The 23094-nt window shown below is 53.1% G+C and overlaps 2 protein-coding genes across 4 annotated transcripts in view; one reads left to right on the top strand and one right to left on the bottom strand.

The window, feature by feature from the left end:
• The window catches only part of LOC121439643 (otoferlin), a 91828-nt gene extending 77071 nt beyond the window's left edge, over positions 1-14757 (top strand). For 2 of the 3 annotated variants that reach the window (XM_041640192.1, XM_041640193.1), the window contains 25 exons: positions 1-190; positions 293-417; positions 821-955; positions 1403-1564; positions 1727-1846; positions 2695-2856; positions 2978-3140; positions 3709-3779; positions 4811-4840; positions 5161-5292; positions 5649-5715; positions 6950-7092; positions 7182-7316; positions 7513-7650; positions 7946-8073; positions 8177-8347; positions 8897-9057; positions 9659-9801; positions 10113-10201; positions 10575-10673; positions 10811-11052; positions 11507-11685; positions 11773-11873; positions 12314-12516; positions 13988-14757. In XM_041640192.1, the coding sequence (XP_041496126.1) occupies positions 1-190; positions 293-417; positions 821-955; positions 1403-1564; positions 1727-1846; positions 2695-2856; positions 2978-3140; positions 3709-3779; positions 4811-4840; positions 5161-5292; positions 5649-5715; positions 6950-7092; positions 7182-7316; positions 7513-7650; positions 7946-8073; positions 8177-8347; positions 8897-9057; positions 9659-9801; positions 10113-10201; positions 10575-10673; positions 10811-11052; positions 11507-11685; positions 11773-11873; positions 12314-12494 (3267 nt within the window). In that variant the 3' untranslated portion in view covers positions 12495-12516; positions 13988-14757. The remainder of the gene's footprint in view (positions 191-292; positions 418-820; positions 956-1402; positions 1565-1726; positions 1847-2694; positions 2857-2977; positions 3141-3708; positions 3780-4810; positions 4841-5160; positions 5293-5648; positions 5716-6949; positions 7093-7181; positions 7317-7512; positions 7651-7945; positions 8074-8176; positions 8348-8896; positions 9058-9658; positions 9802-10112; positions 10202-10574; positions 10674-10810; positions 11053-11506; positions 11686-11772; positions 11874-12313; positions 12517-13987) is intronic. The other variant, XM_041640194.1, reaches the window with a different exon arrangement.
• Positions 14758-15530: 773 nt separating this feature from the next.
• Positions 15531-23094, bottom strand: part of LOC121439716 (dynein regulatory complex protein 1) — a 35028-nt gene continuing 27464 nt past the window's right edge. Inside the window, exons 11-17 of the mRNA XM_041640310.1 lie at positions 22418-22530; positions 21513-21602; positions 21018-21104; positions 18296-18561; positions 17898-18041; positions 17475-17577; positions 15531-15697 (exon numbers count right to left, since the gene is read on the bottom strand). Of these exons, the coding sequence (XP_041496244.1) occupies positions 15641-15697; positions 17475-17577; positions 17898-18041; positions 18296-18561; positions 21018-21104; positions 21513-21602; positions 22418-22530 (860 nt within the window). The 3' untranslated portion in view covers positions 15531-15640. The remainder of the gene's footprint in view (positions 15698-17474; positions 17578-17897; positions 18042-18295; positions 18562-21017; positions 21105-21512; positions 21603-22417; positions 22531-23094) is intronic.

Consider the following 23094-nt stretch of genomic DNA (forward strand, 5'->3'; position numbering starts at 1 on the left):
CTGCCAGGGAAGAGGGGCTTTGGCTCAGCAGGTTGGACAGTACAGGCCAAGCTGGAGCTCTACCTGTGGCTGGGCCTCAGTAAGCAGCGAAAGGACTTCCTGTGTGGCCTGCCCTGTGGCTTCGAGGAGATCAAAGCAGCCCAAGGCCTGGGTCTGCACTCCTTTCCGCCAATCAGCCTGGTCTACACCAGTGAGTGAGGATTCCTCATCCTGAGTGGGCCACTCTCCCAGCTTGTACCCCCAGAGGGCCACGGGGGCCGTATGGCATGGCTCAGCCCACTCTTCCCCACAGAGAAGCAAGTCTTCCAGCTCCGAGCCCACATGTATCAGGCCCGAAGCCTCTTTGCTGCCGACAGCAGTGGGCTCTCTGATCCCTTTGCCCGCGTCTTCTTCATCAACCAGAGCCAGTGCACGGAGGTAAGGGCCTGGGGGGCGGGGCTCTGGGGGAGGGGCCTGAGGGGAGGGGCCCTGAGGGGAGGGGCTAGGGGGGAGGGGCCCTGAGGAGAGGGGGCTCTGCGGGGTGAGAGGACTCTGGCTTTGGGAGCACCGGAAAGCCATACAATTGATCTGCTAGTTTCCCAGATCTCAGAGGGAAGCCCTTTGGGCAACTGGCTAGGCTGGTAAAAGTCACCAGCTTGGACTAGAGCTATGCCCACAAGGCAAGAAAACTTTGGCAAGGCGCTGGGAACAGACTTCATAGGAGCCTTGACTTTCAGATTTCTGGAAAAGTAGGGGACTCAAACACCCTACAGGTTCCCTGTGGCCCATGACTAGGAGTGGTGTCCGCCACTTATTCTCTGCCCCTCACTCCATGGTGCAGGTTCTGAATGAGACATTGTGTCCCACTTGGGACCAGATGCTGGTGTTTGACAACCTGGAGCTGTACGGTGAAGCTCATGAGTTACGAGATGATCCCCCCATCATTGTCATTGAAATCTATGACCAGGACACCATGGTAAGGGTGGGCAGCGGCACCAGCAACCTCTAGTGAACCCTGCCTCTGCGGGTTCCTCCCCTCCCCGTGCGCTAAGCTCTGTGCTGGGAAGAGTGGCTGGTGACCAAGCTTGCCGGGTGCCTCCTGGCCACCCACAACCTGATCCTTTTCCTGTACCATGAGCCTCTTGGGGACCAGGAGAAAACCCTGATGTTTTCCACCTCCTGGGTAAACACACGGAAGCCAATGTCTTCCAGAGACATTACCAGGAAGCCCTATGCCACAGCTCCACCCCCACTCCAGGGCTCTGCTCCCTACCTATGTTCATCACAATCTGTAGCAGCCATGGAGGTTCTGGTGTGGGGCGGGAGAGAGCAGGATAATACCCTTTCCAAGAGGGGCTAACTGCCTATAAGCCAACTCAACTGTTGAGGTGCCCAAGGGAAAGCTAGAGTGTTGTTGTGTTAGGGTAAAGCTGACTTCATGGGCCGGACCTTCGCCAAGCCCCTGGTGAAGATGGCAGATGAGGCATACTGCCCGCCTCGCTTTCCGCCCCAGCTTGAGTACTACCAGATCTACCGAGGCAATGCCACGGCCGGGGACCTCCTGGCTGCCTTTGAGCTGCTACAGGTAAATGGCAGGCGAAGGGGATGGGGGCAGGCTTGAAAGCTGGGGCTAGGAGTAAGATCTCAGGGCCTTTGGGCTCTCTGGCCTGCCCTTTGCTTCTGATCTCATGACACCAACTCACTGGGGAAAGGGCCTGCCACTATGATTTATGACCTTGTTCCTCAGATTGGGCCATCAGGGAAGGCTGACCTGCCGCCCATCAATGGCCCAGTGGACATGGACAGAGGACCCATCATGCCTGTGCCCGTGGGAATCCGGCCAGTGCTCAGCAAGTATCGTGTGGAGGTGTGCACCAACTAGCTCCCAGATCATGACCTGGAGACTTATTAGTTAGGAATGCTCGGCCTAGCTTAGGCTCGTTTCTGGCTACCTCCTTTAACTTAACCTGTTTCTCTTTACTTAACTTTTGTCTTGGGGCTTTTTTGCTTTCCTTCTGCATATCTTACTTTCACTGTTTCTTGTGTCTGGCTGGTGGTTGCCTGACTTCTGGCCCTGGGTGTGTCTCTCTCCTTCTCCCTCTTCTTTCTCCTTCTCTCCTCTCACTCTTCTCTAATCTCGAGTCCTCCTCCTATTTATTCTTTCTGCCCACCAGCCCCACCTATCCCTCTCCTGCCTAGCTACTGGCAGTCAGCTTTTTATTAGCCCAATCAGGTGCCTTAGACGGTCAAGGTGAAACAGATGCAACACATCTTTATGCAATTAAACACATATTCTTACATCATTAAGTAAGTGCAATATAAACAAATACAACAGTTAAAGTCACATTCCTCAGAATAAACAAACGTAACACCTCTTTACATAGTTGAAGTAATTTCCACAACAGAGGTGCGTGTGGACTCCGTGCACCTCCCTGCCCTGCGTGTGACCTTTGCCCAAGTCACCCTGAGACCTTTGCCCCATGAAAAGCCATGAGTGTACATTCCACACAAGCCATCAAACTCCTGCTCCCCTAGCCAGAAAAGGATAGTGAGGGCCCAAGAATGGAGCCAGCAACACTGGCATAGGCCCCTAGTCTAGTGCACTGCCCCTGCCCGTGGTGATCTAGCTTCCACCTCCTACCCTGTTACTGCTCAGGTGACCCTTCCCAGCCACCCCGGGCTCCCTTCACAAAGCCACCCTCCCCCTGCTCTCAGGTGCTGTTCTGGGGCCTGAGGGACTTGAAAAGGGTGAACCTGGCCCAGGTGGACCGACCACGGGTGGACATCGAGTGTGCAGGAAAGGGGGTACAATCATCCCTGATCCACAATTATAAGAAGAACCCCAATTTCAATACCCTGGTCAAGTGGTTTGAAGTGGTGAGTGTGGGAGCCAGCAGAGCCTAGCAGGGCTGGGTGTGACCAGTGCAGCGTGCCTTAGCCAACCTCCTCTGCCCCTTCTCTGAGGCATAGGCTGTAGCATGTCACTGTCATCTCTCAGGACCTCCCAGAGAATGAGCTGCTGCACCCGCCCTTGAACATCCGAGTGGTGGACTGCCGGGCCTTTGGACGATACACCCTGGTGGGCTCCCACGCAGTCAGCTCACTGCGGCGCTTCATCTACCGACCCCCAGACCGCTCAGCCCCCAATTGGAACACCACAGGTATGGCCACCTAAAGCCCAGGCTTGCCTCTAGTCAGCTCCTAGAAGGGCCTATCTCACAGGGCAGTTCAAGTATCCAGTAGGATTTCCTCTAGGGCATCTCTATGGGGCAGTGTGGCAGTGTAGCAGGGCTGGAGTGGGGGTGGGGGGATGGACAGCCTTAGGGTCAGAGAAGGCAGCACAGGGCTGCCCTTCACTCTGAGGCCCACAGCTAGTCCCGACAGGCCCTCAAAAGGCTGAGAGCAGATGGCTTCTTCTCCCAGGTGATGGAGGAGACCCAGGTCCCCCGCTGGTCATAGCCTCTGGGCCTCACCTCAGTTCTGCTGTCTGAATGCACAAGGGTCCATCACTCTCTCTAGATCACTTCCCTTCCTTGTGCCTAGCTTGTTCTTGCATCTGCCCTGTCCCTCTGCCCTAAGAAAGCTCCAGAATCTGCCGTAGGCCGTTCTTCCTACCTTACTGCTTCTCACTGTGACTCTGCTCCTCCTGTCTGTCGTCTGTCTGTCCAGTCAGGCTTCTCCGGGGCTACCACGTGCTGTGCAATGGGGGCCCCTCTTCTCGCTCCACAGGGGAGGTTGTAGTGAGCATGGAACCAGAGGTGCCCGTCAAGAAGCTGGAGACCATGGTGAAGTTGGATGCGGTAAGGCCAGTGGCCAGCTCCCAGCTGGCCGGGGACACACAAACACAGGTGGCACATTGGAGAGCCAGGCAGACCTGTCCTGATAGTGCAACTCTGACTTAACTCTTTAAGTGAAGTTATCAAGAACAAACCTTGGTTCACATGGAACTGTCTGGAAGTGGGGGGGAACTAAGGAGTGTACGTGTGTCTGCACATGAGCAGATGGTACGTATGTACAAGAGAAGTAGTTATGGTTAGAGGCAATGACCTGCAATGTTTCATACTTCAGAAACGCCCCCTAGGCAATGAAATGCTTATGAGAGAGGTGTGGCCTGTACAGGTGACGCCCCAGGAGCCTGGGCTGGGGAAGGAGCTTCATAGGGAAGGTCCTGTTCTTCAGGGGGGTCTACCTGGCAGAGGAAGGTCTATAGGAGAGGGCAGGATGGGCTAGCCTGGAGTCAGCCTCCCGAGGCCTCGTCTCTGCTCAGAGCACGGAGGGACTCCCTCCCAGTCACATTTTCAGGCTCCTGATCTCTACCTCGCTCGATTCACACAGCCTGGGGGTATTTCCTAGCTCCTGCGGCCTGGTCTAAAGTGCTTTTCCCTTGACCTGGCCAGTGTATAGAATCGGGGCTGCCAGTGGTCTCTAGAAAGGACAATGGGTCCTGCAGCTCCAGGTAACACTGCCTGGAAAGCTCACTGCCCAGGTGCCCAGTTTTGAACATTCTGCTGCCCAGCTCCCACCCCTTCCCCATACACTCCTCGTTATTCATAGAAGCCCCCAGCTGACTCTAAGGTACTGGCCGCCAGGGATCTAGTAAGCCAGAGAGAACAGCAGAAGCAGCCTTGAGTAGGCCCTTAGTCACCTTAACGGGCAGCCTGCTCTTGTAAGTGTGAAGCTTGCCTTGTGGTCAAGAAAGAAAAGTAAGCATTGGTCCCTGTGTGCGCCCTCGTGGCTCCTGGCTTCTCACTTTCTGCGCTGGCCCACTGCCTCTCCCTTGGGTTCTCAGTGGCAAATCCTGTCCTGTCTCCTTGGTTCCTTCCCTCTACAGACTTCCGATGCTGTGGTCAAGGTGGATGTGGTAAGTGGTGGAGCTATGCAAGGACCCTCGGGCAAGAGAGCCATTCACTTACAGCAGTGCCAGGTCAGAAGGCCAACTTCTTGGACCTAGCCATCCTTCCCTGAGTGCCCGTCCTGTGGCTGCCAGTGGCAGGCTGTGGTTCTTACGGGGTTATGGTATCCTCTGCACCAAGGCCTTGTCTCCATGGCATTGGTGGCCCCCTGGTACTATGACAAGGGGCGGGCTCTCTGGGATCAGATAGCCAGAGTGGGAAGAGATCATTCAGGGTCCCACGAAAGAAAGAAGGAGAGCCTATGGACGGTTGCCCTGCCAATTCCCAGGCTGAGGAGGAGAAGGAAAAGAAGAAGAAGAAAAAGAAAGGCGCGTCAGACGAAGCAGAAGAAGAGGAGCCTGATGAGAGCATGCTGGATTGGTGGTCCAAGTATTTTGCCTCCATCGACACAATGAAGGAGGTGAGAGCCGAATGTGAGCTGGGAGGAAGGAGGAAAGGGTGGCAGGTGCCCCAGCTCTAAATCACATCCACTTCTCCAGCTCCTATCCTAACCCTCAGAACCAGCTCCTCGAAATCTCCCTTCAGAGTCCGCCCTCCTTGGGCTGGTAGCCAGTTGACCTTCATGGCTGAGTCCCCTCTCATCAGTCCCACAAAGATCTCTTGCATCTGTGTGCTGAGGCAGATAGCGTACAAGGTGCTGTGGGAGTCAGAGATAGGGTGCCACCAATGCCCTGAGCAATGCACACATGAAACGAAGGTGACCATGCCACCGGCTGTGACCTGGAGAGTCAGGAAAACCCCATCATGTTTTGGCAGCAACTTCGACAACATGAGTCCTCTGGAACTGACTTAGAAGAGAAGGAAGAAATGGATACCACTGAGGGTGAGCCCCGAACCCCTGGCATCCAGACCCCTGGCATCCACGACAATGTCTGCTGCTTCCAGCCCTACTCCCAGGCCTGGGCTCCAAGGATCAAGCTAAGAACCTCTTCTACAGTAGTTTCCACTCTGACCAGTTCAACAACCACAGCACCAGACAGACACGCAGAACCATAGACTATCTGAGCTGGAAGGGACATCCCTAGCTTGTCCCGCCCAGCATTTTCAATAACCTTTTCCATGGAACAGCATCAGGGCTATTCTGGATGAGAAAGGATTCAGTGGTGAGATCTGTTTAGGAAACGCTGGTTTAAGCAGGTTTCCTTTGGTGCAAGATGTCTCAGAGCCTTTATGTTAGTATTGATTACACAGGTGTGTGTGTGTGTGTGTGTGTGTGTGTGTGTGTGAGTGCGCGCGCGCGCACGCGCGCTCTCACTGCTTCTGTGTACACCAGACTAGCTGGCCTGTGAGTGTCCAGGAATTCTCCAGTCTCTACCTCCCATTTCCCCATAGGAGTTCTGGGTTTATAGACACTTCTGCTATGCATTCAGCTTTTACATAAATTCCTGGGGTTCAAACTTAGGCCCTCACACTTGCAAAGCTGTTTCACCCTCTGAGTCATCTCCCCAAGCACTGGGGTTATCGGTTTTTCAAAGGAAGACAGTATAGAAATGATTTCTTCTTTTCTCCTAAGCACACCAATGGCGCATATGCCCGGGATCTCACTGGATGCGGCTTGGAAAATACTAATAGGAAGCAGCCTCATCAATATAAACCTAGAAAACAAAGGGGGCGGGCACAGGTCCACACAAACAAGCCCCCTGACTCCAGATCCAATGCCTTCCCCACTCACTCTACCAAGAGCAGACTACTTCCTGTGTAGGGACTGACCTATGTAGGCGTGGCCTGCAGTTTGCACCTCCGGAACCCAAGGAGACTCTAAAGTCAGGCAGTAGTGGCACACGCCTTTAATCCCACACTCTGGAGGCAGAGGCAGGTGGATCTCTGTGAGTTCAAGGCCAGCCTGGGCTACAGAGCCAGTTCCAAGACAGCCAGGGCTACACAGACAAATCTTGTCTCAAAAAAAACAAAACAAAACAAAACAATGAGAAAGGGAGAGAGAGACTCTGAATTAAATGGGAAAGTAGTGACTCTGGATCTCGATCTCAGGCCTTTCTGCTCTTTCCCTTTCTACCCCATGCTCACCTAAGCTGACTAGGGCCTCCTTCTCTTCTTAGGGTCAGGCCCGAAGGGGCCAATGAAGAGCAAAGAGAAGTCCAGGGCTTCAAAGGAGGAGAAAAAGAAGAAAAACCAGAGCCCTGGCTCTGTCCAGGGATCGGAGGCTCCTGAGAAGAAAAAAGTCAAGATTGATGAGCTTAAGGTCTGGGAGCAGATCCTGCCCAGGTGCAGGGTGGAGGCAGCAGATGGGGCAGGAGGCTGGCATGGGGCCTGACATCCTGGCCTGTCCAGGTGTACCCCAAGGAGCTGGAGTCAGAGTTTGACAACTTTGAGGACTGGCTGCACACCTTCAACCTACTGCGGGGCAAGACAGGGGACGATGAAGATGGCTCCACGGAAGAGGAACGCATCGTGGGTCGGTTCAAGGTCAGACAAGGAGCGTGGCCTGAATGCTGATCCCCTCACAACCTCATTTTCCTGCATCTCTCCCACTGCCCTCTACAATCCTTGTACCATCCATGACCTGGCAGCTAAGGGCTAAGGCCTCGCCACGGTGTGGGCCTGTACTATTGGCTAGCTGGCAACCGGCAGCCTTCCATCCCCGCCCAATGCCTTGCTCCAGGGTTCCCTGTGTGTGTACAAAGTGCCACTCCCAGAGGATGTAGCTCGAGAAGCTGGCTACGACCCCACCTATGGAATGTTTCAAGGCATCCCAAGCAATGACCCCATTAACGTGCTGGTTCGAGTCTATGTGGTCCGGGTAAGACTCCCTTCCCATTCCTTCTCTGAAAGCCCTCCCCCCCACCCCACCCCCGCCTCCTGTTGTAAGGACTGAGGTAGCTTCGAGACATCAGAAGGGTCCACTGGTCTAGTCTGCATCTTTCTAGACAGGAAGTCCAGTACCAGTGACAAGAAGCAGCAACGTCCCTAGAGCCACACCCTGAGTCTCTGACTCTAACCCAATGCCCCTGTCCCCACTTTTTAACATCATGGGACCCTCAGGAACAGAGCAAGGGTACCCAGGATTCTACTTAGGCAACACTTTCCCTGACCAGGCCACGGACCTGCACCCGGCTGACATCAATGGCAAAGCTGACCCCTACATCGCCATCAAGCTAGGCAAGACTGACATCCGCGACAAGGAGAACTACATCTCCAAGCAACTCAACCCCATATTTGGGAAGTAAGGCCTTGTGGTACCCTCTCTGCCCACCTCAACTCTCGGTCGAGTCCCCACCCATTGCCAATCTCAACCTGAAACCCCCTTCCTATCCCCCACATGGCAGGTCCTTTGACATCGAGGCCTCCTTCCCAATGGAGTCCATGCTGACAGTGGCCGTGTACGACTGGGATCTGGTGGGCACTGATGACCTCATTGGAGAAACCAAGATCGACTTGGAAAACCGCTTCTACAGCAAGCACCGCGCCACCTGCGGCATTGCGCAGACCTACTCCATGTGCGAGGACGGAGTGGGACCGGTCCCTGCGAGGGGCTAAGGACGGGGCAGGGAACAGGGAAGGGGCTAGATGTCTGCTGCATCTCAGCACTAGGACAAGACTCGGGAGCAAAAAGCATGCTAGGATTTCTGTGCTAGGTTATGCCTTCACCCTACATACATTGCATGCAGCTTCAGGGGCTGGGCCTCTCTACTCCAAGACAGGGTAGGGAGGGGATTCCAAGGCAAAGGAGACAGAATCAGGAAAGCGGAAGAGGACAGGACAGTGGATAATGTCTTCTGAGGATCTGGGAAGGCCTCAGCCACTTGAGGCCAAGCAACTTGGTCAAGTTCCTTCCCTGTCTGGTTATCCGATGCCTCACAAGAGCCCTTGAGGGGTGATGGGGCAGTGTTAGGCAGCACTGGATGTTAGAGCCAAAGACTAGGCAGAAGGGTCAGCTGCCAGTAGTGCTAGTGTCTTGGGTGAACCTGGAGACACAGGCCTATTGCTGAGGTAGGCACTGGCTGACTGTGAAGAGCCGTTTCACGCCTGTGTGTCTCCTCCCACAGACATGGCTACAATATCTGGAGGGACCCCATGAAGCCCAGCCAGATCTTAACTCGTCTCTGTAAAGAAGGCAAAGTGGACGGCCCCCACTTTGGTCCCCATGGGAGAGTGAAGGTCGCCAATCGTGTCTTCACGGGGCCTTCAGAAATAGAGGATGAGAATGGTAAAGGGCACTGAAAGCAGCTGACTGGCCCCAGTCCACTGGCCACCAAGGAGCCACACTTCTTTATGGGGGCCTTCCATACCTAGTGCACATGTCCTTAAACTGGGTCCTAGTGACCCTCTGCTCCGTACTCCAGAGCTCCCTCCGTTCTGCCCAGTCACTGCCCTGACACCCTCTCCTGTACCACACCTACCCACACACTGCCCCCCCATATCACTCTCTCTCGTTCATCCCTGTGGGCCAGGAAAATACCCCATCCTACAAATGAGCAAAATGAGACTCAGTAAGTTCCAGTTTGGTGACTTACCCAAGCTCATGTATCTCTCCGGAGGCAGAGTAATGGTGTAGGCCTAGGTCTCCCTGGCCCAAAGTCCCCTACACAACCCCACTCCTTTCCCCAAGCCTGGTCAACAAAATTTATAGGTCTCTCCTGAGCCTTGTGTTGTAACTGAGACCTTGGCCTTCCTCTGTGTCTGGTTGCTAGCAGTAAAACGAAGGTGAGGTAGACAGGTCAAAACTCGGGACTTTGTGCTCCTAAGCTCCTGACCCTAGCACAGGGACCCTGGCCGTGGGGATGTACCTGACCCACTGTCACCCACAGGTCAGAAGAAGCCCACAGATGAGCACGTGGCTCTGTCTGCTCTGAGACACTGGGAGGACATTCCCCGAGTGGGTTGCCGCCTTGTACCAGAACACGTGGAGACCAGGCCGCTGCTCAACCCTGACAAGCCCGGCATTGAGCAGGTGGTGTACACATGGCTGGGATCTGGAGTTAGATATCCTCCACCCGGGGTCATAGGGTAGAAACAGAGCTCGTGCTGTCCCCCGTGTCTCTACTGTATTCCCTCCCCACCGAGGCCAACTGGATGGCAAGTGTGTGTTCTGAGAATCATGTCACGAAGCTGGCGCCCCCAGAAGCTGTCATAAGACATCCTAGCATCCAAAGCTAGAAACTGGTGGCATGTAGCTTGGGACAGGCCAGGAGAGTGGACCCCCTTGAACAGAGGGAATAGGTGGCTCAGACATCTGCCACCCCCCTCCCCTCTCTTCCTCAGGGTCGCCTGGAGCTGTGGGTGGATATGTTCCCCATGGACATGCCAGCCCCTGGGACACCTCTAGACATCTCCCCTAGGAAACCTAAGAAGTGAGTTGCCTGGGATGGGCACTACCCCCTTATCCCGCCTCATCTACTTCCCGTTCAGCCCACTTCCTTGCAGCTGCACACCTCTCCTTACTCCTTTTGCCTAGCTTCATGTCCCAAGAGTGTGCATTGGGTGTCTGCTCTGGGCTGGCTGCTCCTCCCCTAACTGTCTTGACCTGTGCTTGGCTGAAAGCCAGCCCACCAGGGCCCTAGCCATAATAACCTCCTTCGAGTCTCCTCCCCCACTCTTCTAGCCTGCTCAAGTATCCAGGGCTTCTCTTGCCTACACATCAATAGACCCCTGCCCTGATCCGGCCCCAGGACCTGGGACAAGCCTTCACCCAGGATATTGATGGGCCTTCCTGCTCCTGTCTAGGTACGAGCTACGGGTCATCGTGTGGAACACAGATGAGGTGGTCCTAGAAGATGACGATTTCTTCACGGGAGAGAAGTCCAGTGACATTTTTGTGCGGGGGTGGGTGACAGTCACTGCCCTGGGAGAGGCTGAAGTTGGGCATGCCCACTTTCCCAGGAGAACGGATAAGGGAGTCCTGGGGTGGGGTGAGGTCCCAAGGATGTGACCACAGAGCTGGAGCAGGTGACTCCCAGCAGGTGGCTGAAGGGCCAGCAGGAGGACAAACAGGACACAGACGTCCACTACCACTCCCTCACTGGTGAGGGCAACTTCAACTGGCGTTACCTGTTCCCCTTTGACTACCTGGCGGCAGAAGAGAAGATCGTCATGTCTAAGAAAGAGTCTATGTTCTCCTGGGATGAGACGGAGTACAAGATCCCTGCACGGCTCACCCTGCAGATATGGGATGCTGACCACTTCTCTGCTGACGACTTCCTAGGTACAGAGCAGAGCAAGGCCTAGGGCCCAGAACTGAGAGGCAGGGGTGGGCAGACTGAGTCCATAGAAGGGGGTCCACCTAGTCTTCAGAGCCAGAGATACCACACGGGATCTAGCTTCTCCAAAAATCTGCCCAGTTACCACTGGAGCAACAAGGAGCTCTGGGCACACGAGGGAGGCAGGATAAATGTTGATGGAAGTCAGCCAGGATCGCTGAGGAGGCAGATTTCCAGGGGTCTTGGGTTACACCAAACTCTTACCTGCACCTGCAGCTTAGGTTTTGCTACAACATGGTCAGAAGGTGCCCAACAGCCAGGATGAAGGTTGCAAATACCTAGAGACACTCTAAGCTAAGAAAAGACCCAAGCAAAATGGAGTAGAGGTGGAAAGGAAGGAGGCAGGGAAGTCCCCGCCTCTGTCACACCCACCCGAAACTGACTCTGATGTCACCGCAGGGGCCATCGAGCTGGACCTGAACCGGTTCCCAAGGGGTGCTAAGACAGCCAAGCAGTGTACCATGGAGATGGCCACAGGGGAGGTGGACGTGCCCCTGGTTTCCATCTTTAAACAGAAGCGCGTCAAAGGCTGGTGGCCCCTCCTGGCCCGCAATGAGAATGATGAGTTTGAGCTCACGGTGGGTACCATTTCCTGCTTGGGAGTGGACCTACATGGGTCTACCACCATGGCCTAGATAGGGGAACTCTTCTGTTCTTCCCTTCAGGGCAAAGTGGAGGCGGAGTTACACTTACTGACAGCAGAGGAGGCGGAGAAGAATCCAGTGGGCCTGGCCCGCAACGAACCTGACCCCCTAGAAAAACCCAAGTGAGTGTCCTGTCTGCCTAGACTCCCAGACACATTACATCATGTCCCAGACCTTTCTAGTCTTCTTGCCCCAACTCCCCAAGAACTACTTTGTCCCCTCCTGGGCCACAGTCACATCATGGGGGAGCCCCTTCCTTTAGCCCTAAAGCCCGCCTCCTCCCTCTGAACCAAAGGAAGAGCTAGCTCAAAAGAAAGCTGTTCCTTCCCCCAGGAAGCCTTCCCCAATCTGCCCCCCAGTTCCCCAGTCCAGCCGTGATATGGGTTCTTCCTAGTTTTTGACAAGGGCAAGCACTCCAATGGTGGCCAGACTTAGTGGCCCGACAGGTGCCAGAAACGCTACTTGGTACTTTTTGGCTTCCTAGTCAGCAGAGTCTTCTTGCCAAGCCCGTTCCCACCCCCATGTCCCTCCTCTATGCTCATCTGCTCTCCCAATGCTCCAGTCGGCCCGACACGAGCTTCATCTGGTTCTTGAACCCTCTCAAGTCTGCCCGCTACTTCCTGTGGCACACCTACCGCTGGCTGCTCCTCAAGCTCCTGTTGTTCCTCCTCCTCCTGCTGCTGCTCGCCCTGTTTCTCTACTCTCTGCCTGGCTACCTAGCCAAGAAGATCCTGGGGGCCTGAGCCCTGCAGCCTCCTGTGCCTGGTGCTTCTTCCTTCCATCTCTGGATAAAGGCTGGTCAACATGTGGGACACACTCAAAACACACATAGACACACGTACACGTTCATGCAGGAGGCAGTGCACACACATACAGAAGCACACATGTGCATCTAAGCATACACAGACGAACACAAGCACATATGTGCATCCCACACAAACATGCATCGCAACTCTCAAACCTTCAAAGTCTAATTATATTCTCAGAACCAGAAATGGCTACTTCATATTTTTATATTATTGGACCCAAGAAGTGGGTGAAATAGCTTGGTCAAGATCACCTCACTCTAGGTAGCATTGGGTCACCAGCCTAGGTGGCAAACAGCCAGTCCAGTGTCCACCAACTACAAAAGCACTTTTCTCAGACTCTGAGTTCAAATCCCCAGCACCCACATAAAAAGCTAGGGCATGACTGTACCTGGGCCTACAAACGTAGCAACACTGTTGGGGGCAAACATGGGAAGATTTCTGGAGTTTGTTGGCTGCCAGACTAGCCCAAGTTCTGAGAGAGAGAGAGACCTTTGCTTAAGGACAGTGATATGGAAGGATCCCTATGTCCTCCTCTGGCCTCCATCTGTGTACACAGGGATGCCCACTGGCACACACATGTACCCAACACTTTATGTTGTGACATTTTATGGAACCTGCTGATCTTGTGGTACAAGTTGCAGAGAGTAAAGGCTGACAAGGACCTCAGCAAGGAAACTCTGCAGGAGGCAGGGCATGTCCGTACCCTGACGGTGGGCAAGCTGGTGAGAGTTAGGCATGGCACTCAAGCTGTGTGGATGCTTGATATGGGCATTATCTGTGGGCATATAAGAAAGGGAGAGTTTAGGAGCTAGGGATGTAGCCCAGTTGGTGAAATGCCTGCCCAGCAAGCAAAAAGCCTTGGTTTCAACACCAAGCACTTTATAAATGGGTAGCAATGTAGGCCTGTAATCCTAGCCCTCGGTGGGCAGAGGCAGGCATATAAATCAAAGATCATCTGTGGGTACATAGTGAGTGCAAAGCCAGCCTAGGATAATTGAGGTCTTGTTCCAAAAGAGGAAGGGAGGAGGGAGGGAGGGAAGAAAGGGAGGAAGGACAGGAAGGAAGTTGAGCAATTCTAATTTCCCGAGACTATGGGGAGACAGGAGCCTGCATGAAATGCTAAGATCTCAAGAACAACACGCATGGCCTGCAATGCCGAGGCCTCTGCTTCAGTTCATCAGTGCAAGTGATTAGCATGAGGCTAAGTGGCTGTCCCTGACAAAAACTGCCACCTGGGCTCAGGGCAGAGCTGGGGCAGAAGAGGCCTCACGGAGAGGATACAGCTTAGGAGCCGGTAGTCTGATACTAGATATGGGCTCTACCCTGGTTCCAGCACTCATTGCCTGTAGAAGAACAGGGAAGCTAGGAGCCCTGTGTGGGTGGCTCATGCTTGCTGACAGGTTCTTCCCATCTTCTCCCCACCCTAGCCGGCCTGACACAGCCTTCGTCTGGTTCCTGAACCCGCTCAAGTCTATAAAGTACCTCATCTGCACCCGGTACAAGTGGTTGATCATCAAGATCGTGCTGGCGTTGCTGGGGCTGCTCATGCTTGGCCTTTTCCTCTACAGCCTCCCAGGCTACATGGTCAAGAAGCTCCTAGGGGCCTGAAGTATCCCCCGCCCTGCCCCGCCCTGCCCCGCCCCAGCATCCTCCAGGGGCTGCTGCTTTGCCTTCCCTCACCTGGACTCTTTCCCAACTCTCTGAGGAGCCCTACCTCCGCTGCCAGCCTTGAGCAAGACACCTGCTTGCTGGGCTACCATCCTCACCCCACACCCAAACTGCTGCTTGCCTGGTCTTGCCCCAGTCCTGCCTGGGGTCTGGAACACAGTTGTAATCGGTGGCATCCAAAGGCAGATACCCCCATGCCCCACATTCTATGATAACGCTCTCCTTGGTCCAGCTCCCAGAGTGGCAGGGACCCAACCCTCCCTTGAACATTACAGATCTTTGGTTAAGGCGCCAGTGAAATCAACCAAGGAACATGGGGCAGTGCTGAAAGCTTCGATAAGCAGGAACCAGTGGGAAGCACCAGAAAGGCCACCAGAAGCCACACAACAGAGTAGCCGGAACAAGGCCACAGGAGCCAGCTGCTTCTGCGCATGCTCTCCTCTTGGTTCCTCCTCCTTCCCTCAACTCTGCACGGCAGCTTCGGTTTAACATCACTTCCCTGGGCTTCCTCTGCCTAGGCCAGTGTGTGCCGGCCAGGACGCAAGCTCTAAGAGGGAACCCAGTGTCCTAGCCGTCCTGAAGGCAGCCCTGTCAAGCCTGTTGGCAGCCACAGCCAGGAGTCTACACTATGAGCGCTGCTCTTCTGCTTCTGCGAGTCTGCCGGTTGCTTTTCTTGAGTCTGATTTTTCTCTTAATAAAATAAATCAAGCCCTGAGTCCGAAGTGGCGCATGAGGAGAAGGGGGGGGGGGGGGGAGGCAAAACTTGTGGGTAGGCCAGGCAGGGGTGGCGCAGGAGTTTAATCGCAACACTCAGGAGGCAGAGGCAAGTGGATCTCTGTGAGTTCAAGGCCAGCCTGGTCTACAGAGCTAGTTCCACCACAGCCAGAGCTGTTACACAGAGAAACCCTGTCTTGAAAACAAAAACCTCTTGTAGGTACCTCTTGTAGAGCAGCATTTAAGGTGGGCCTCAGGCCCAAGGCTGCCAGTCCCGGTTGCTGACGGAGGAGCCTAGCTTCGCAGCCCAGAGGGCACACCTTGGTGGACCCAGAGGCCCCAGAGTATGGAGACCATCCTTCAGGTTGGGAATAATCTGAAGGCACACAACTTCACCAGCCTGCCTCCACCCACAGAAACCAGCATTTCTCAAGGGCAGGAAGGGAACCCGGTGCTAGTCTAAATGCACTGTGAGCCTAGGGACAAAACTCCCTCATGCCACTCAGGGAAGGGTCCTCGTCCATCTAGACTGGCCTCCTTAAAGGCATTCAACCTAAGCTTTCAAAGACTTTATTAGAACTGTGGGGACTGCCGCTGCCTTATTTTGGCAGGCAGATTCAGATCTGGAAGACCCAGGGTGGGCCCAGGCTCTCGGGTGACCAGTGTGGACTCTGACTCCAGACTTTGCAGATACACCTCTATTTTGTGGGCATCCGGAAGCCTTGTGTTGGAGGAATCTGCAGTTCAGCATTTACCTGGAAATTAGAGGGTGGAGGTCATTTCCTTGCCTTCTGGGAGAGCTCAAGTGCAGATGCTGGCTCTCCCACAATCCCAACCCCTGCAAGCATTGCTTCCCCACAACAGAGAGGCTTCACTCTGGAGGATGCCAGGGATTCCTGCTTGGCTTTAGGAAGTGACTTCCGGTGGCATTTCTCATCTTGCCCCACCCATCCCCTTAAGTCTCTCCCCTCCCCCTCCCCTCTCTTGTTTCCTCAGTCTTTGCCCCTGCTCTTCATCTCCATCCTCTTGTACACAGAAACATCCATAAACACAAAAACCGCATGTCTCCAAATGTCTAAGTCCTATGATGGGGCCGAGAAGCCAGCATGATGCCAAGATTCATGCCCTCTACCTTCCAGGTGTGGCCTGGAACCTGAGACCAGCTTGGAGTCATAGATCCCCTACACTTGGACAAGGGACTGGAGATTGTCATGACCCTCATGGCCTGGGACTCAGCACCGCCCTGAAAGCATCACCCCTTCCTCCTCTGCCCAGTCCATGGGAACGAGTTACACTTTTCGCTGGAAGGGATACCCCAGACAGCACAGAGCCCCTCAGTCAAGTCTTAGGAAGCTGGTCTGGCAGAGGGGGAGGAGCGTCACCAAATCTCCAAGCTCGCTTCTCTGACAACCGGGAGGACAGTTTCTGCCTGGCTCCCTGGCAGGTTGTTAGGACGGAAGAAGACACACAAGTGGGGGTGAGGGGGGTCTTAAAGCTACTTTTGGACTTGGTACTGTTTTTTAAAAAAGAACAGTTATGGCCAGGCACGGTGGAATGTGCCTTTGATCCCAGTACTTGGGAGGCAGAGGTAGATGGATCCCTGAGTTTGGGGCTAGCCTGGTCTACATGGTAAGTTCCAGGATAGCCAGGGCTATTGAGAAAGATGATTTTGAGCCAGTGAGATGGCTCAGCAGGAAAGTTCTTGCCAAGCCCGACTTCCTAGTCCTATCCCTGGGACCCACATGGTAGAAGGAGAAAGTTAACTCCCAAAAGCTGCATGTGTGTCATGGCATGTGAGTGTGCACACGCAGAGAGAGAGAGAGAGAGAGAGAGAGAGAGAGAGAGAGGGAGAGAGAGAGAGAGAGAGAGTGTTCAACAGCCCAGCGGGCGGTGGTGGCGCACGCCTTTAATCCCAGCACTCAGGAGGCAGAGACAGGCGGATCTCTGTGAGTTCGAGGCCAGCCTGGTCTACAAGAGCTAGTTCCAGGACAGGCTCCAAAGCTACTAAGAAACCCTGTCTCGAAAAACAAAAACAAAACAAAAAAATGCTTCTACAGCTGGGCATTGTAGCTCATGCTTCTCATCACAGCCCTTGGAAGGCTGAGACAAACAGTCATGGGTTCAAGGCAAACCTGAACTACAATGTGCAAGCTGAGAGGGGAGGGGGCAGATGTAGCTCAGTTTGTAGGGTGCCTGGCTAACATGAGGAAAAGCTCTAGGTTTGATCCCCAGCACCGCACACGCAGGCTGTGGTGGCTTATGCCTGAAATCCCAATTCCCCAAGGTGAAAGCAAGATATCAGAACTGCAGGGTCATCCTTGGCTACATATGGAGTTTGAGACCAGCCAAGGCCACCTGACACATTGCCTCAAAAAATTAAAACAAAATTAAAGACAAAAAGAGTGATCACAATAGAGTGATATCAAAGCCATGGCATCAAAGGGATAGTTACGGTCCTTCTGCCTAGGCAAAAGGCAGATAGATACCCATGACTTGCCAGCAACCCTCTCCTCCTGGGGTCCCCCCACTCACCTTGGCCTGGAGATACTGCTGCAGCAGGGACTGCATCTCAGCGTTCTGCTGCTCCAAAGAGTCATTCTCCATCAGCAGCTTGGCCCTCTGGGTCAGCACGAGGCTGGGGGTGAGGCAGAGGAAGCAGGTTAGACAGAGACCAGCACAGACTTCCCTCCTCTACTGATTAGAAGCCAGGCCCTTGGCGTTTCTGTCCTGGCTTCAAGTAGAGGAAGACCTGGAATATTTCCCCTTTTCCCAGGCTAACAGGGACAGACAAGGAGGGTGGGATTAGAGGTGCCACCCTCCACCACCTACCACCACCACCACCTACCAACATTCTACCACGTCAAACTATGAGCGTGGGAGACACAGCTATGACTGTGGGCAGGACTGTCCGTATAGACCACCCAGCCCCCTGCCCTTCCATGCCCCGGTACTGACTAATATTTCTCCAAGGCCTTGTACAGTGCATCCCAGAGGCTCTGCTTGGAGGCAGGGATAACCAGGGCCAGGGACTCCCAATACTCGGAATCCCTGGAGTTATCGCGAACATCTTCCTTCACCCTCACTACTGGCCGGATTTCCCTGAAAGTCAAAACCAATGGTGTCACCATCACCACTTAATACACCAGTTCCCCAAGCAATAACAGTCATGGTACTGAAGCCAGTCATATACTTGCTGTTAAAAAAAAAAATCACATTTGTATGGGTGTGTGTGTGTGTGTGTGTGTGTGTGTGTGTGTACAGCCCCTTTTCCAATCAATGGCCCCTGATTGCCTCCCAGCCTCCCAGTCTCTGGGTTTCAGGCAAGCCCTTCATCACCACCGCACACTGCCTACTTGGGCTTCTTCAGCCCCATGACAAAGGCCTCCAGAATCTTAAGGACATCGTTGGGGTGGATGAGCCTGGGAGAAGATAGGTCCTCCTTCTCTCTCAACTCTCTGTCCTCAAGGCTTTCGTAGTCGACTCCCTGCAGGGTCTCCTGCTCGACGATGGACTCCACCTCTGATTTAGATACTTGGCTCCTCCTGTCTGCCTGGGACAGTAAGCTCACACGCTCCAGCGAGGACATCAGACTTGTGCGCTCCGTATAAATGGAGGTACTCTACTGGAGAGAGGAGCGTTGCTAACGTGGGCTGCTGAGACCCAAACACATACAACAAACAGGAGGGGAAGAAATCAAAGCAAATTTCCAGCACACTTGCAGATGGACACACTTACATAAAGACAGAAGGCAGGTAGAAAGGGGTGCACGGAGCCCTGAAATGAGGGCTGTGCTCTATCTCTAACCCATTGTCACAGGTGTTCGCTGGATTGGTAGTATGTGCTCCGATGCTATAAATACCCTTGACTCACAATACAGAACCAACCCTTGTGTCATTTTTAAATTCAAATAGTCTTTCTCCTATTTTCTCCCACTCCCGATTCATTCCGTTTACCTCCTACAGGCAAAGTGATGCTAGCAAGCTTCTTGTGCTACAAGTTGTGTCCACTGGGGGGAGAAATAAAAGCTATTTTTTGAGACAAGATCTTGTTATAGAGCTCAGGCTGGCCTCAAATTCATGATCCCCCTGCCTCAGCTGGGATTCCAAGTGTACACCACTGCACCCAGGGATTAAAAAAAAAAAAATAGCGTGTCTCTGAACAAACACGTACTTTCTTTCCTGCCCTGTTTTTAATTATATGCATTTATTTGTGGGGAGGGGGCACATGTGTGAAGATGAGAGGAAAACTTGTGGCACTCTGCTGTCCTTGTTAACCACATGGGTCCCAGAGATCCAGTTCAGACGCCAGGCTTGGTGGCATGTGTCTCTACCTACTGAGCCATAGTTCAGCTTTCTTGCTGTTTTTATATAAATCTTTGTACATGTTCTTTACTTTACTTTTTTCACAGACCAATAAACCTCATGAATTTTTTTTTTCCGTATAGTCATATAAAGAACTTCCTTGGTCTTTGTTTTGTAGTTGAGTAGTGTCTCATTGTGAATGCGCTTCATGAATTATGAAATACACTCCTTAAGCTATAATATAGGGGCTGGAGAAATGGCTCAGTGGTTAAGAGCACTGGCTGCTCTTCCAGAGGACCAGGGTTCAATTCCCAGCAATCGCATGCAGCTCACAACTGTCGATACCTCCAGTTTCAGGGGATCTGACATCCTCACACAGACATGCATACAAGCAAAACACAAATGTATATGAAATAAATCATTTTTTAAAAAGCTATAATATACATATAGTCTCAACTTCACTAAGCAGAGTACCCAGGAGTATGCCTTAACCTCACCACTTGAGAGGCAGAGGTAGGAGAGTTAAAAGTTCTAGGTCATCCTTGGCTACACAGAGTTGGAGACCAGCCTGGGCTGCATAAGGCCCTGTCTCAAAAAAGAAAAAAAGAAGAATTAAAAGGCAAGAAAGTCAGCTGTATTAAGATTAAGGTCTATCTATAGAAAAAATATATATAGTAACTGATGCTGTCAAATTGTCCCCAGCAAAGGTGGCAGCCATTACACTCCCACCAGGTTTTATGTGTGCCAGCACACAGAGCTTCAGTTATATGCTGGCAGACACCAAGCTCTACAGTGCAGTCCCCGCACACGCAACCGCGTGTTTAGAGTCGCCTGTCCTAGTCTAGGTGTGCGGTGTACACTGTCATCCCAGATTCAGGCAAAGGAGCGGGATGGAAGAGTTTGAGGACAGCCTGAGCGACACAGTGGAGACTGCCCCATGCTTTCTTTGAACTGCTGGTCTTTTTTTTTTTTCTTATTGGCTTGTGTGAGCTCTTTATAACACAAGGAAACTTGTCTTTAACTATATACTAATTGAAAATACTCTTCCTCAGATGTCGCGTGCACGTTAAGGTCTTTCTCCTTCTCCTGTGTACTGAGATCACAGTCCTGCGCTATCATGCACTGTTCATGTAATGCTGTGGACCAAACCCAGGTCTTCACACATGCTAGACAAATACCTTCCAAATAAGCTACATTCCCCAGCCCTTGGACACTCTCTTTCTGAGGGCTGTCAGGAAACTCACCCTGGTGCTAACGACAATAAAAACACTTTTAAATTAAAATCTTGTAACTTTTAATGTGACTCTCCAGGTAGCTACTCTTTGCATCTCATAATGAAATTGTTTGCAATGTAATGTTCACGGTGTCACACATGAGCCCTGCTTCATAGAGGAGTGTGATGGATCAAACATGCAGAGTGTGACACATTCAGATTTCACGGTGGTTGAAACCTGGTTTTGAAGAAAGTCCAGGGAAAGAGCCCTTAGGCCTCGGTATAGAGCAACATCCCATCCCTCCCCTAGGCATTCTGCCCTTTGCAAATAAAACATAATAATAAGCCAATGCGATTAGCCATTCCTGGCATAGACATCCCCAACTTCCCCCAGACCCAGTGCCAGTGCTCACCACCGCCACATTCCCCAAACAGCTATGAGACGGTAGAGGGATGTACCACCTTAGAGCACAGGGCACATGTCACAGACAGGGGCAGAGTGAAAGACAGGCAGGCCCCCACAGAGAAACAAAACGCTCTCCCAGCTGCACCCTGCCCCACCTTGGCAGAGGATAAACGATGGGACCGGTATCGAAGGAAGAAGTTCACCAGCTTGTACAGGTCATCTTCACTTTCAATTCCCAGGGCCTGGGGAGAAAACAAGATGGCTGCTCAGATCTCCCCAAATAGGCCATGAACTCGGGGTACTCTTAGACCCTCAACTCCTCTGAACTAAGAGTAAGAGGCTCCACTCAGCATCCATGAGGCCTGAATAGAAGGTTTAGGGTGAGAGCCAGGAAGATGCAGCCAACTGGAACCATCAGAAGACTGGGACAAAGCCCAGAGCTTGGGAGAGGGGAGCAAACATCGTGACACCTGGGGGATACTCAACACATCATGACACAAGGGGAGGTGGGCGGGGTGCTCCACACAGATCATGACACCAAAGTCAATCTGAAGGCCTGGGAGACTCTGGTATACTCTCAAGATTTAGGTATTGCTGAGAAAACAGGTTCCGGCCCCCACCCCATGTCCTCTCTGCCCAGTGGGACTCACAGAGAAGATGGCGTCCAACCTCAGCAGATAGCATTCACTCTTCTCCAGCGGGAGGAGCAGGCTCAACAGTTTGCTCTCTATGAGGAAACCCTGGGAAGAAAAGGAGGTGTCCCCAGTCAGAGCTGGGGTCCAGGAACAACTTATCCACAACACGACCCTATAGGGACAATGCCACAGAGCAGAACCTCTAACAGTGAGCCTCCAGGCAATGGGGTCCTCGTGGAGGTCACCTGGGGATGCCTAAGCCAGTCTCAGGATGCTAGAACAAAGCCAGTTCCCATTCTGGGTTTAGACTGCTCTCCACCTCACCCACAAGTCACTGGGCAAACACCTGGGTCTCCACCGCACTTTAAACAAGGCCAGCCTCAGTGCCCACCTCCTCCATTTTCCTCCGGATCCCTACAGAACTCAGAAGCAAGTCCTGAAGAGGAGAACAGGGTATGGAGGAGGAGAGAGCCATACTGTGTGTGACACAGGTGGGGTGGGGTAAAGTCAGGTGTCACACTGAGCTGAGGACGCCGTGCTATCCAGCTGCATATGACAGAGGGGACCTTCAGCAGGAGTGGCTGCCCAAGACCACTGAGGCTGAGCTACCGCCTCATCTAAGAAACACCACGTGATGTTGCAACCACCTAGCTCCCGCTGAGCCAGCTCCAACAAGTCCTCATTGCCAGCACTGCAAATATTTGAGACTTGATACAGTTGGAGCAGGCACAGGAGCGGCAGACCTGGCAGACGGATTAGTGGAAGGGAAAACCTTATTGTCAGCCAGTACGGCCCGCTGTGGGAGTAGCCATTGCCGGCTAGACCTCTCAAAGCACCGCCCTTCACGTTCACACCCTTAGCTTCTCTCGGGGCAGGCCTGCCACGCCTGGCTCCAGGCCACAGGAGCTTGGAGGCCTTACCGACTCGTCACACAGGAGCATCAAGATTCTTCTGGTAGTTTTTGCTGAAACTTGCTTGGGCAGGTCCAGGTAAGACTCATCCTCTGAGATGGCCTCTTCTGTCCCATCTTCTTCTACAAGTAAGTGGGTCAGAGAAAGGAAGGTAGGAGAGGATAATTTCTTGGCTTGTGGACTTTGAGAAGCTGCCGGGTGGCTTTCCCTGAGCAAATGGCCTGCTTACTGTCTCTGTGGCCAATCACATGTGAATGCTGAGACTGGAGAGTTAGGACAGTCCCAGCCCGCCCAGGAGGATGTTTCCCCAAACCTCACCTATCTGGAGGCTTCATGCTCAGATCCAACCATGAACCAAGGAGGGAGAGGAGAACATGAACCTATTTATTTGCGCTTTGGAGACAAGTTACATGATTTCCAAACCCACAGAGACTAGAAGTAGCCTACTAAAAGGACAAGATGGCTGCCACACAGAGGAACCCTGTCACCAAGACCTGACAGCCGACAGCAGGAGCCAAAACTTCCCTTAAGATGAGAAGAAGGCTGCAGAGATGGTGCAGAGGCTAAGCCACTTCCTGCTCCTGTACAGGACCTGAGTTCAGTTCCCAGCCCCACATTGTCAGTCTACAGACACCTGTAACTCCAGCTCTAGGAGATCCAGCGCCACCTTCTGGCCTCCTAAGGCA

This window comes from Microtus oregoni, unplaced genomic scaffold (assembly GCF_018167655.1).
Source record: "Microtus oregoni isolate MIOR12 unplaced genomic scaffold, Mior012 000062F_ref0000492, whole genome shotgun sequence".
In the NCBI taxonomy this organism is placed as follows: domain Eukaryota; kingdom Metazoa; phylum Chordata; class Mammalia; order Rodentia; family Cricetidae; genus Microtus; species Microtus oregoni.